The 12,582-nt window shown below is 39.5% G+C and overlaps 2 protein-coding genes across 11 annotated transcripts in view; both read left to right on the forward strand.

Moving 5' to 3' along the window:
- The window catches only part of LRRIQ3 (leucine rich repeats and IQ motif containing 3), a 209,850-nt gene that overhangs the window by 95,499 nt on the left and 101,769 nt on the right, over window positions 1–12,582 (forward strand). The window lies entirely within an intron of this gene.
- LOC139182216 (ribosome quality control complex subunit NEMF-like) lies at window positions 3,142–8,617 on the forward strand. 3 transcript variants are annotated; one of them, XM_070786309.1, is made up of 5 exons: window positions 3,142–3,315; window positions 4,455–4,523; window positions 4,638–4,740; window positions 5,655–5,716; window positions 7,904–8,617. In XM_070786309.1, the coding sequence occupies exons 1-5, from the start codon at window positions 3,257–3,259 to the stop codon at window positions 7,917–7,919; spliced, it is 309 nt and encodes a 102-aa protein (XP_070642410.1). In that variant the 5' UTR covers window positions 3,142–3,256; the 3' UTR covers window positions 7,920–8,617. The 3 variants fall into 3 exon arrangements, 2 of the variants coding, with proteins under 2 accessions (XP_070642410.1, XP_070642409.1); XR_011565837.1 differs by having other exon boundaries at window positions 3,153–3,315; window positions 5,619–5,716; window positions 7,904–7,922; XM_070786308.1 differs by lacking the exon at window positions 5,655–5,716 and having other exon boundaries at window positions 3,159–3,315; window positions 7,904–8,608.

Here is a 12,582-nt window from a genome sequence, read left to right on the forward strand (position 1 = left end):
GCCACCCCAAATTGTGCCTGAATGGCACATTGACTACTTTGAATTAAAGTTACTTAAGAAATGGCCAACATGAGAGAGACACTTCATCCTCCTTTCTCTTATTCTGAAAGCAGGAAATAATTTCTCATATGAAAGGTACACTCCCTGCCTCCAGAGGTAGGACACCCTTAACCCCAGAGTCAGGGAACTCAGGCTGAGAAGCCTGTATAAATGAACCTCATTACTTCTTTATTACCCAAGTCTATATTCAGTTTAGATTCTTCACTACTTGAGTGCCTGAAAACCTGTTTTTTTTGTTCTGTCAGTTCCTTACAAATTTATTAATTTATTTAAAAAATATAAAGGCTGCCTGCTTTGGCCACTTCTTAGGTCCCATTTCTATGAAACCTCCATGTGCATTAATTAAAATTTATTTTTCTTTCTCCTTTATGTTGTCTTGCATCACTTTTATTATTAATCCAGCCAGAAGAACTGAAGAGGGATAAAAGTGGAGATTTTTCCCTTGCTGACACTACACATTGACTATTTCTATGAGTTGAATGGAAAGTAAAATTAATAAATTATATAAATATAATTATATGGTAAAAATAAGACAAGATTAAAATAGTTTTGATAATTATATAATAAAATTGGCTTTAATAATTATATGATAAAAGTAAGAAACATTAAAATAAATAGACTTTCTTCCCACATATATATCTCAATAAGAAGTACCATGTTTATATTTTTGCAAGACTGATTTCCTGCTGTATCGTGAATCCTCTTTGGTGAGGCAATCTTGTCTTATAAAACTATAAATTATTCTGAAGTGAAACTCTGTTGGTTCCTAATGATTACCACTGCATCTTTCTGAGATCAGTAAACTTCCAAGTACGGGCTACAGGCCCTATTCATCTTGACAGTTACAAATGCAGATACCTTGAGCCAAAGTTAATTCAAAATCTCTGGTGTCGTGTTCAGGAATTTGCTTTGATTATCACCACAGTGATGATGAATCACACCAAAGCTTGAGAATCACAGCTCTAGATGATCCTACTGCGGCTGCTAAGTCGCTTCAGTCATCCATAAATAACTACCTCTAAATTTCAGTTGGGACAAATGCCAATAAATCTGTTAGTGATTTCAGATATTCACCTTTATCTTCTTTTTGAAATGGGAAGATGATTTATCCATTTACTCTTACCTCTAATTTTTCTCACAAGTCTCTAAGTATCCCTGATTCAGAAGTTTTTCAAATCAAGAAATTATTCCAGAACCCAGAAATGATAGAATTCCATAGTAATTATAACACTTATCTTTATCTTCTTTCCCCCCTTATGTGTTTTCTTGTATTTTCCTTCTGTCGCTCATTTTCCTTGATAGACAAAGCATAAGCTATGTATGAGTTAGTAGAGTGGTTGTCTTATGTATAACTTAAATTAGTACCTGCTCCTATCTTATGAGTCTAGGTCTAAGGGCCCTAAAGTGGGTGTTTTGCCATAACGTATTTCAGTTTTTGTTTGTAAAGAAGATCTGAGTGTTGTACCTTTCTATGTGGATTGCTTTTACGTAAAATATTTAGGCATTATTCGGGAAATGCCTGAAAGAGCCAACATAAGAACCTTAGTATTATTTATGTCCATTAGACCTCTCGCTTTTACTGTTTGTACTACAGTTAATGGGGTCCCCGTCTTTCCTAAAACCTTCAAGTGGCTTATTCCATATTTTGATCTATTTTGCATGATTTACTGTGCCATCTGATGCAGTAATGCTGCGCTGTACGTGCTAAAGCGACCCACTGGGGCATCAATTCCCGGTTTCTTCTGAAATTACCCACCCAGCCGTTTTTTACTTAGAGTCGCCTTCTACTGGTGGGAATTCGGCTTGCCACGACTTGCAGCCGGTAAACCCTAGGATTCTGGTAGGTCTGGATTCCTCGCCGGGCGCTGTGGCGCGCGCCTGTAATCCCAGCTACTCGGGAGGCTGAGGCTGGAGGATCGCTTGAGCTCAGGAGTTCTGGGCTGCAGTGCGCTATGCCGATCGGGTGTCCGCACTAAGTTCGGCATCAATATGGTGACCTCCCGGGAGCGGGGGACCACCAGGTTGCCTAAGGAGGGGTGAACCGGCCCAGGTCGGAAACGGAGCAGGTCAAAACTCCCGTGCTGATCAGTAGTGGGATCGCGCCTGTGAATAGCCACTGTACTCCAGCCTGGGCAACATAGCGAGACCCCGTCTCTTTTGAGTTCTTACCTTAAAAAAGCTTTCTTATTTTTTAATATCTTTCATTTTTATTTTTAATCTTACTTCACCATTATCTAGCGAAACAACTGAATATTAAGGTTGCCAAGTATTTATGGAGCCCCTATTGTATATCACGGAGAAGGCGATGGCACCCCATTCCAGTACTCTTGCCTGGAAAATCCCATGGACGGAGGAGCCTGGTGGGCTGCAGTCCATGGGGTCGCGAAGAGTCGGACACGACTGAGCGACTTCACTTTCACTTTTCACTTTCATGCATTGGAGAAGGAAATGGCAACCCACTCCAGTGTTCTTGCCTGGAGAATCCCGGGGACGGGGGAGCCTGGTGGGCTGCCGTCTATGGGGTCGCACAGAGTCGGACACGACTGAAGCGACTTAGCAGCAGGAGCAGCATTGTATATCGGGTACTATGCTGAGCCCAGGTTCTCCCAATACCTAGAATGGATAAGAATCTCACAGTAAAACGCAAAATGCTCTTCGGCGAGCAAGACTTATCAGAATAGGAACTTTTTTTTTTTTTTTTTTAAGAGTTGGTTTGCCTTGATCATTGAGGGTAACTGTAGGGCGAATGAATAGTCCACTGCGTTAAATTTCAACAGTGTACGCCCCAGGGAAAGTGGTAGTTCCTCAGGTACACAAAGCGGTACCTGGGGAAATCCTCCTAGTACATTGCTCATAAATTGTTATGACCAGTAGGGGTCACTATGGGGCTGGCTTGAATCCCGAGAGGCAAGGGGAGCAAAGTAACTGGACTAGTTTGTAAACTTTCCAGGAAGGAATGCAGTTTCAAGAGAATAATTTGTATCTATTTCGAATTGTTTTGGTACGACGAAAAGCTAATCGACGACGACTTGACTGCCAAACGCTTCACAAAATGTGACTCAAAGACGTTCGCTTCGAGGAGTATTGGATCTTCTGCGCGGCCGTAGATCCGCCTAGTGCGCCTGCGCATAAGAGTAGCGGCGTTGAGTCAGGCCGGCAGTGGAGGAAACTGCGGTAGAGAACCTCGAGGCTCGCCATGAAGACCCGCTTTAGCACCGTTGACCTCCGTGCGGTACTTGCGGAGCTGAATGCCAGGTACCGTACGTCGGGTGACCAAGCTTGTGCAGGGGGTGCAGGAGGCAGAGGCCATGGCCCTACCGTAGAAATAAGAAGGGCCTTGTGTTTTCCCTCCCCGCCCCGCCCCCGCCCCCCGCCCCCCCCCCTCCCCCGGGTGCTGTTCTCCTATAGACCTGGCTAGGCCTGAGTGGGCGAGCGCGTGACATCTTTCCGTGGCCCTGAGGATACCCGGGGGACCCCGGCGGCCACGTGCGCCACCCCCCGGCTCTCGTGGGCTGCTGGTCTCGCCAGGTCTTGCGTCCCACTTTGGCAGGGCTGTCGGCTTGCCGGCCTGAGTCGCCCGGGTCTGGCAGGAAACGTTTACTAAAAGAAGTCAGGTGGACGCCAGGACACTAGAGTTAACTCATTAGTTCCAGAGGTTTCCAGACCAGAGGCTTGGTTTGGTAGACTCTCCTCCTCACCCAAAGAGTTTTAGCTGGAGGTAATAGATTCGGCCGGAGATCTGCATTCTAGTTCGGTTTTTATTAATATTTTATTAATATTATTTAGCTGTGTGAGCTTTGTCGTATTTCTCAGGGCTTCGTTTACATCTTTTCTTCTGTAATTAGTTGAGTTAGATTTTACTGTATTTCCTAATACATGTATTGGATCCCTTTAAAAAAACTCTTTAAAGCATTGTATGTTCCTGGAGCTGGTCTATCACTTTTTTTAAACAGTTACATTCGAGGTTTAGCCAGAAGGTTGCTGGCCTTCTGGCACCCCACTCCAGTACTCTTGCCTGGAAAAATCCCATGGATGGAGGAGCCTGGTGGGCTGCAGTCCATGGGGTCGCTAAGAGTCGGGCACGACGGGAACGACTTCACTTTCACTTTTCACTTTCCTGCATTGGAGAAGGAAATGGCAACCCACTCCAGTATTCTTGCCTGGAGAATCCCAGGACAGAGGAGCCTGGTGGGCTGCTATCTATGTGGTCGCACAGAGTCGGACACGACTGAAATGACTTAGCAGTAGCAGCAGCCTCTGCACTCTGGTTGACCCCCTGTCTTTAAAGATTCCCTCTTTGGCAGGCTGTGTTTCCGCTTACGCTTTAAATTGTGGGGAGTTTTATGTTTCAAATGGTAGTATGATTTATTACTTGTTTCTTTTCTTTTTTGCAGCTTGCTAGGAATGAGAGTAAACAATGTTTACGATGTGGATAATAAAACGTATCTTATTCGTCTTCAAAAGTAAGAGCATTTTATAGGCTTGTTTTATCTTATGTAATTAATTTTTTTTTTTAAAGCAACCTACTGTTAGTGCTGGTAGGACCCTAAAGACATTTTGACTTTTTTCTTCTACAGACCAGACTTTAAAGCTACACTTTTACTCGAATCTGGCATACGAATTCACACAACAGAATTTGAGTGGCCTAAGAATATGATGCCGTCTAGTTTTGCCATGAAGGTAAACCTTATTATACTTGAAGCTTAATGTTAAGGCTCTGAGAGTGGTCACTAACAATTGAAGTTATAAACTGGTTTTTCTTCGTTGGTATAAATAAAACAGATAAATACAGAGTAGTTGAGACATACAGGATGAATAAAGGAGATGTTTATTAACTTCTTCCTTTTACCCATCACACCACTTTGTGTTCCAGATCTTTCCTTCCCAAAGTTACCATTCTAATTCAAGCTTTTATAGAGCTGGACATTATAGTCTTTTAACTCTGTGCTTCTCACTATCAAAAAAAATTTGTTTCAGACCAGCAGTGATCTTTCTACAGCATCATTTTGATTAGTTACCCCACCTTTTACAATTGTCTGATATCTGAGTCTGTATCCTGCACCCAGCACTCTTGGCTTTCTGTGTTCTGCCTCCTTCCCTAGCCTTGTCTTCCACGGTTCACTTTTCAGCTGCCAGTATGTATTTTGTTGGAATACTCAATGACATTAGTATGCTACCAGCCATATCTTTTTACTTTTTACTTCTCTCTGTTTTACTGTTAAAACTGAGATCCTGCATCTGTGAATGTATTACCCATTTGCTTATTGACATAACAGGTATACTGAGAGCTCGTGGTACAGAGGAAAGACGTTAGACTCAGATATACATAACTTTGAATTACTGATTTTGCTGCTTGAATACTTTTATAACTTGGAAATTTTACTTAACCTCTTGGGACTTGTTTCTTTAAATGTAAAATATAGATAATGCCTCTGTTACGGGGTTATTGGTGAGGATTGATTGAAGTTAAATGTAAAGCACCTAACACAATGCCTGACACATAGTAGGGCTCCATATGTATTAATTTCCTTCTTCCTCTCCTCCTCACTTTCCTTCAGAAATTTATTTGTTTTGGCATTGTGTTATTTCATTAGAGGCTTTACAGAGAAGATCCTTATCCCCAGCAACTTAGAATCTGTTTTGGATTACACGTTAGGTAAGTGTTTCCCAAATCGCAAGGCCTGTCACAAAATTATCAAATTCTTAAAAGTTTCATTTACTTAATAGTAACCCAAAATGTATCTTTTGGAAATTGTCCTTAATAATAATGACACTTTATATTTGTATAGCACTTTTCAAGGAATAATACTTCATTTGAGTTGTTTAGCAACTCAGTGGATATGAAGAACAAATATCATTTCAGTTTTACAGATGATATAACAGATAATAAGCTATATGCTTTTGGGATTGTGTAAACATCCCCAAATAAGGCTATATCAATAGGAGATCAGACACTCAAAAAAAAACAAACAAACAAACAAAAAACTTTGATGAGTTAGGTATACATGTCAATCTAAATATGTATACAAATTCCCTCCAGTGGAGTAGACAACATTAAGCACTTTATAAATATCTACAGCTGTTACTGTTGTATGTCAGGCAGGATCATGTTTAGTATGTGGTAAATCAGTGACTTTTCCTGATTCTCACATTTGGGAATGCCAGATACAGCTTTGTGACACTGACAGAAGCTTGTTTTCACCAAGATGCTAGTAGAGAAAGAAAAAAGAGGTTTTACATATGTATTATATGTCTGCCTATACTCATGATAATTTTCCTTTTTTACCATTCCATGGCGTGGACTTCTATTCCATTCAAAGATGCCTTTTTATCTTCATTTTAACTTTATTTTTCTCATAAAAATATTACTGGGGAAATTGACTATGATTTTCACCTGGGGATTTAAAGATAGCCCTGAATGTAGGTCACTGTTTAAATCAAATTAATGTAGGCCACTTCTAAATGAAAACTGTTAAATTTAGGAGGGGGAAATTATTTATTCTGTGAAGGTTGAAAAGTCTCATATCTGCCTCAATATAATGTGAGTATAAAATTCTGCCTGAATACATAAAATGAGAATTTTAGTCAGTTTGAACTGTAGCTCTGGAGAACTCTTCTTAGTTATGAAAGAATTGGCATTGATTTGAAGAATGACCCTGGATATTTCTTCTTCTTTTTTTTTTTTTTAAAGATGGTTTTAGATGAATTTATCTGTAAAATTTGTCTTGAGTTGAGTCTTGAGGAAAAGAAAGCATCCTTTCTTTCTGGTCTTGACTAAGAGGTCTTTCAAATTAAAAAATGAGAAACAATTGTTAAAAATTTTTTAAGGAGCCACAGAGTAGTTTTTTTTTTTGGTTGATGTCGTACATAAGATATTTATACTAAAGAGTAGTATGGGTTTCCCTCATAGCTCAGTTGGTAAGGAATCTGCCTGCATTGCAGGAGACTCAGGTTCAATTCCTGGGTTGGGAATATCCCCTGGAGAAGGAAATGGCAACCCACTCCAGCATTCTTGCCTGGAGAGTCCCACGGACAGAGGAGCCGGGGGGCTGTAGTCCATGGGATCGCAAGAGTCGGACACGACTGAGTGACTTTCACTTCGAAGGGTAGTACGTGTAATATAAAACAGTAGGTATTTACCAAGTAAGTTGCCTTTGGGTTTAAATATGTTCATTTTATTTTAATTGCTGATAAGAACAAGAACCTTATGACTAGGCATAGAAATGGAATTTGATAAAAGATAGGAGTTGCTGCATTTGGAGTTGAGCTAAGTTGTTCAAAAACTTGGAGATAGTACCAGAAAAATTCTGCTTGGGCTTTATTAATAAAGTTCGTGAGAATAGGTTATTAGTTGTAAGTTGGAGGACTGATTTACAGTATTTCAGTAAGCTCATGGTTTAGAATTTGTATTTGAACTGAAAGATTAGTGGAAATCATTAATCTTGGACACAAACACACAAAAGGGAATTTGGGATATTTAAAAAAGTGGAGTAGAAAGAGGCTTTTAAAAAAGGTTACAGTTTTGTGTGTGGTCTTCAGGACAAGAACAGGAATTTATTAGCAGTGTATAAAGCAAAAAAGTAAATTTCATTATCTGTTTTTGTCTACTTAAAAATTGAATATGAAATACTGTTTCAGAGTTAGCAGTCAGTGGTCTGAAATAAAATGTATTTCTTCTGATTATCATTCTGTAAGTTTTGATTTTAAGACTATACTGTTTTATCTACTAGTCTTAAGATATTATTCCTAATGGAAATTAGAAGGAGAAACTTATAAACCAATACCGAATGATTAGAAATTCACTTTTACTATTTAAATGCCTTTTTCTTCTCTTTCTTGCTAGTGCCGAAAACATTTGAAGAGTCGGAGATTAGTCAGTGCAAAGCAGCTTGGTGTGGATAGAATTGTAGATTTTCAGTTTGGAAGTGATGAAGCTGCTTATCACTTAATCATTGAGCTCTATGACAGGGTAAGTTAAATTTGGGGGTGGGGTGAGGAGAATTCACTGTATTGTCGATTATTCATGTAATAGTGCTATCAGACATGAGCAGGGAACATTTTTTTCTTGTGAAAGGCCATTGATACACTAGGATAATGTAGTGCAATGCAAGTAAAATGTAATCTTCCATTAATCTTCATTTTATCTGGAGGCCAGAATTTAGGCAGACCTTAGCCATTTAAACAGAAGCAGAAGATATTAAGAAGAGATGGCAAGAATACACAGAAGAACTGTACAAAAAAGATCTTCACGACCCAGATATCACGATGGTGTGATCACTGGCCTAGAGCCAGATATCCTGGAATGTGAAGTCAAGTGGGCCTTAGAAAGCATCACTATGAACAAAGCTAGTGGAGGTGATAGAATTCCAGTGGAGCTATTCCAAATCCTGAAAGATGATGCTGTGAAAGTGCTGCACTCAATATGCCAGCAAATTTGGAAAACTCAGCAGTGGCCACAGGACTGGAAAAGGTCAGTTTTCATTGCAATCCCAAAGAAAGGCAATGCCAAAGAATGCTCAAACTACCGCACAATTGCACTCATCTCACACGCTAGTAAAGTAATGCTCAAATTCTCCAAGCCAGGCTTCAGCAATATGTGAACGTGAACTTCCTGATGTTCAAGCTGGTTTTAGAAAAGGCAGAGGAACCAGAGATCAAATTGCCAACATCCGCTGATCATGGAAAAAGGAAGACATCTATTTCTGCTTTATTGACTATGCCAAAGCCTTTGACTGTGTGGATCACAAACAAACTGTGGAAAATTCTGAAAGAGATGGGAATACCAGACCACCTGATCTGCCTCTTGAGAAATTTGTATGCAGTCAGGAAGCAACAGTTAGAACTGGACATGGAACAACAGACTGGTTCCAAATAGGAAAAGGAGTTCGTCAAGGCTGTATATTGTCACCCTGTTTATTTAACTTACATGCAGAGTAGTACATCATGAGAAATGTTGGACTGGAAGAAGCACAAGCTGGAATCAAGATTGCCGGGAGAAACATCAATAACTTCAGCTATGCAGATGACACCACCCTTATGGCAGAAAGTGAAGAGGAACTAAAATAGCTCTTGATGAAAGTGAAGGTGGAGAGTGAAAAAGTTGGCTTAAAGCTCAACATTCAGAAAACGAAGATCATGGCGTCCGGTCCATCACTTCATGGGAAATAGATGGGGGAAACAGTGGAAACAGTGTCAGACTTTATTTTTCTGGCTCTAAAATCACTGCAGATGAGATTGCAGCCATGAAATTAAAAGATGCTTACTCCTTGGAAGGAAAGTTATGACCAACCTAGATAGCATATTCAAAGCAGAGACATTACTTTGCCAACAAAGGTTCATCTAGTCAAGGCTATGGTTTTTCCTGTGGTCATGTATGGATGTGAGAGTTGGACTGTGAAGAAGGCTGAACGCATAGAGTTGATGCTTTTGAACTGTGGTGTTGGAGAAGACTCTTGAGAGTCCCTTGGACTGCAAGGAGATGCAACCAGTCCATTCTGAAGGAGATCAGCCCTGGGATTTCTTTGGAAGGAATGATGCTAAAGCTGAAACTCTAGTACTTTGGCCACCTCATGCGAAGAGTTGACTCACTGGGAAAGACTCTGATGCTGGGGGGATTGGGGGCAGGAGGAGAAGGGGACGACAGAGGATGAGATGCTGGATGGCATCACTGACTCGATGGACGTGAGTCTGGGTGAACTCCGGGAATTGGTGATGGACAGGGAGAGCCTGGCGTGCTGCGATTCATGGGGTCGCAGAGAGTCGGACACGACTGAATGAGCGATCTGATCTGATCTGATCTAGCCATTTAAAATAGTATTTGAGGGACTTCCTTGGTGGTTTGTGATTAAGACTGTGCTTCCACTAGGAACTAAGATCCCATATGCCATGTGTGCAGCAGCAGAAACAAAAAATAATAGCATTTAAATGTGGTAGATGAAAATCTGAGAATTGAAGATATTATCTGGTACTTTAAATTTCAGAACTAATGTGATAGAGCCAGCAAATTGTCAAATAGTTTTGTCATAAACAGCATTTGAGACCTAGGGACATTGCCACATTTTCAGTGTCATCAGTTATAAAAGGAAGACTGCTGATGGCCTCACCATTCTTCTTGCCTCTTAATCCTTCTCTTAGTTACCTGTTCTATCTTGGAAATGTTTTTTCGTGAGCTGTCAACAGCAAAATACCATTTGCATGAAAAATTTAAGTATAAAAAGTGAGATCATAGAAGTGCTAGGTAAAAAATATGGATTAAGATGGACGAATTTGGGATGAAAAAGGCTTTTTAAGCTTAACAGTGAAAATAATAAATATTACTACTTAACCTACCAGTAAGACAGTTTAAAAACTGAGTAAAGCAGAAAACACCATGAGCTACATATGAAGTGAAAAACTGGGAAGAAGTGTGTTTTTAACTCACAGGATAAATAAAGTGTTCATTACCCTCAATATGTAGTTTTCACAAACCATTCAAGTGGAAAAAAATGGGTAAAGTACTTGATTACACAATTCAGAAAAGAATAATACAAATGGCTTATGAAAGCATGAAAACATGTATAAATTCACGAATTACTGAAGATGAAAATGAGATATTTTTCTTTCTCCTCTTATTCTTTTTTTTTTTTCGTCAGCATATAAATGATTGGAATGTTTGATGACAACCAATATTATCAAGAATGTACAGGGAGTTCCCTGGTGGCCCTAGTGGTTAGGACTCTGAGCTTTCAGTGCCATGGCCCAGGTTTAATCCGTTGGCCAGAAAAAGACGAATTAAAAAGTTGTTCAGGAACAAGGCAGATTAGAACATTATTTTCGAGGATTATTTGACAGATTGTAACATGATTTTTAAAGTTTATGTGCCTAAACCTTTGACCCAGGAATTCCACTTCTAGGAATTTATTATAAGTGTTTGAGGCAAGTGCTTGGAAGGACCATGTCAGGGATATTCTTTATAGTGGTTATAATAGTTAAACTTGGAAAGAACCTGAATGTCTGTGTTGTTTTTGCTTTTTCTCCTTTTCTCTGTGATTATTATCTCCTGAATGGTCCCATTTATTCTTGCATGAGTCATTTGGGACTGGACTTAACTACAGCTCTTCGGTGGAAATTGGTCCCTATTTGTTCCTTATATGTGAGATAGAAGAGAATTTTGTCTTTCTTTCTGACTCCAGGCAACTCCAGTATTCAAAGCTAAATTTCTTTGAATAAGAAATTAGTTAAATAATTAAGGGAGACCCAAATAATAGAATACTGTGTAATTTTTTAAAAATAAATATTGGGACTTTTTTTCTTACGAATGTTTTCACAAGATACTTTTAAGAATTTTCAGATTTTTGTTAGATAAATGTTGCACTTAGTGAATCCTCACAAGTGAACTTACCTGTGTTAGTTATTGACCTGAATGTGGGACAGGGACAGCAAGACCAGCTGCTGATCCCTGCACTTTCTCTAACTGTCTGTGCACTCTCTTTGCAGTGATCCTTCCTCTTCTGCCCCCTCCTCCCCCTGCAGGCCCTCTTCTGCCCCCTCCTCCCTGCAGGCAAGAGCAGCTACAGCTGTAGCCCTCCTGGAATTGATTTTTGTATGTGGTCTCAGGTAGTGGTCCATTTTTTAAAATTTGTATGATAACTTTTTAAAAATTTTGTTTTGAAATGATCATAGATTCATAGGAAGTTGCAAAGATAGAGAGGTCTGGTGTAACTTTCACCCAGTTTCCCTTAGTTGTACATCTTATATAATCATATTACAGTGTCAAAACCAGGAAATCAATATTGGTACATAGAGCCCTGTGCATTTTACCACGTTTGTAGATTAATGTAACCAACACTGCAATCAAGATACAGAAGTCTTCCATTACCACAGAGATCTTCCTTGGGATAACCCTTTGTAGTAACACCCACCTCACTCCCTCCCATCCAGCACCCTGGCAACAATTAATTTGTTTCATCTTCATAATTTTGTCATTATAAATTGAATCTTTAACAAAGAAAGTGGCCTCAAAACCTTGGTTAAAAGGACATACCGGATACTCTTAAATAGGAGTTGTAAAACTATATAACCTATAGCCTCTTTTTGTAAAGGCATGTGTTTAAGAATGGCTTTTACATTTTGAAAGAGCCCTTTAATAAAGAAGAACAATATGCAACAGAAACCATATGTGGCCCACAAACCCTAAAATATTTATCATCTGCTTTTATTATTGGGAAAAGTTTGCTTTACCCCTGCTATTAAATAATAGACTCATATGTCAGCCAATATTGGACAGATACCAGTCAGTATAAGAGGATGCCAAGTTAGAATTTTAAGACTCTTTTTAGTCTGAAGCAGATGTTTTCATGAAAATAGGGGTGTTACCTATGATCTGGGACGACTAGAATTTGATTATACAGGACTGGTAAATTGGGGAGGAAAGAGTAATTGGAGGACTGAGTAAATCGGATTTGTGATTATTTTTTCAGATATCGTTGATTTTATTTTTGTGATGGTTACATGATAAAGCTCTTTACCTTTCTCTGACCTATA

This window comes from Bos indicus, chromosome 3, assembly GCF_029378745.1.
Source record: "Bos indicus isolate NIAB-ARS_2022 breed Sahiwal x Tharparkar chromosome 3, NIAB-ARS_B.indTharparkar_mat_pri_1.0, whole genome shotgun sequence".
Lineage (NCBI taxonomy): Eukaryota > Metazoa > Chordata > Mammalia > Artiodactyla > Bovidae > Bos > Bos indicus.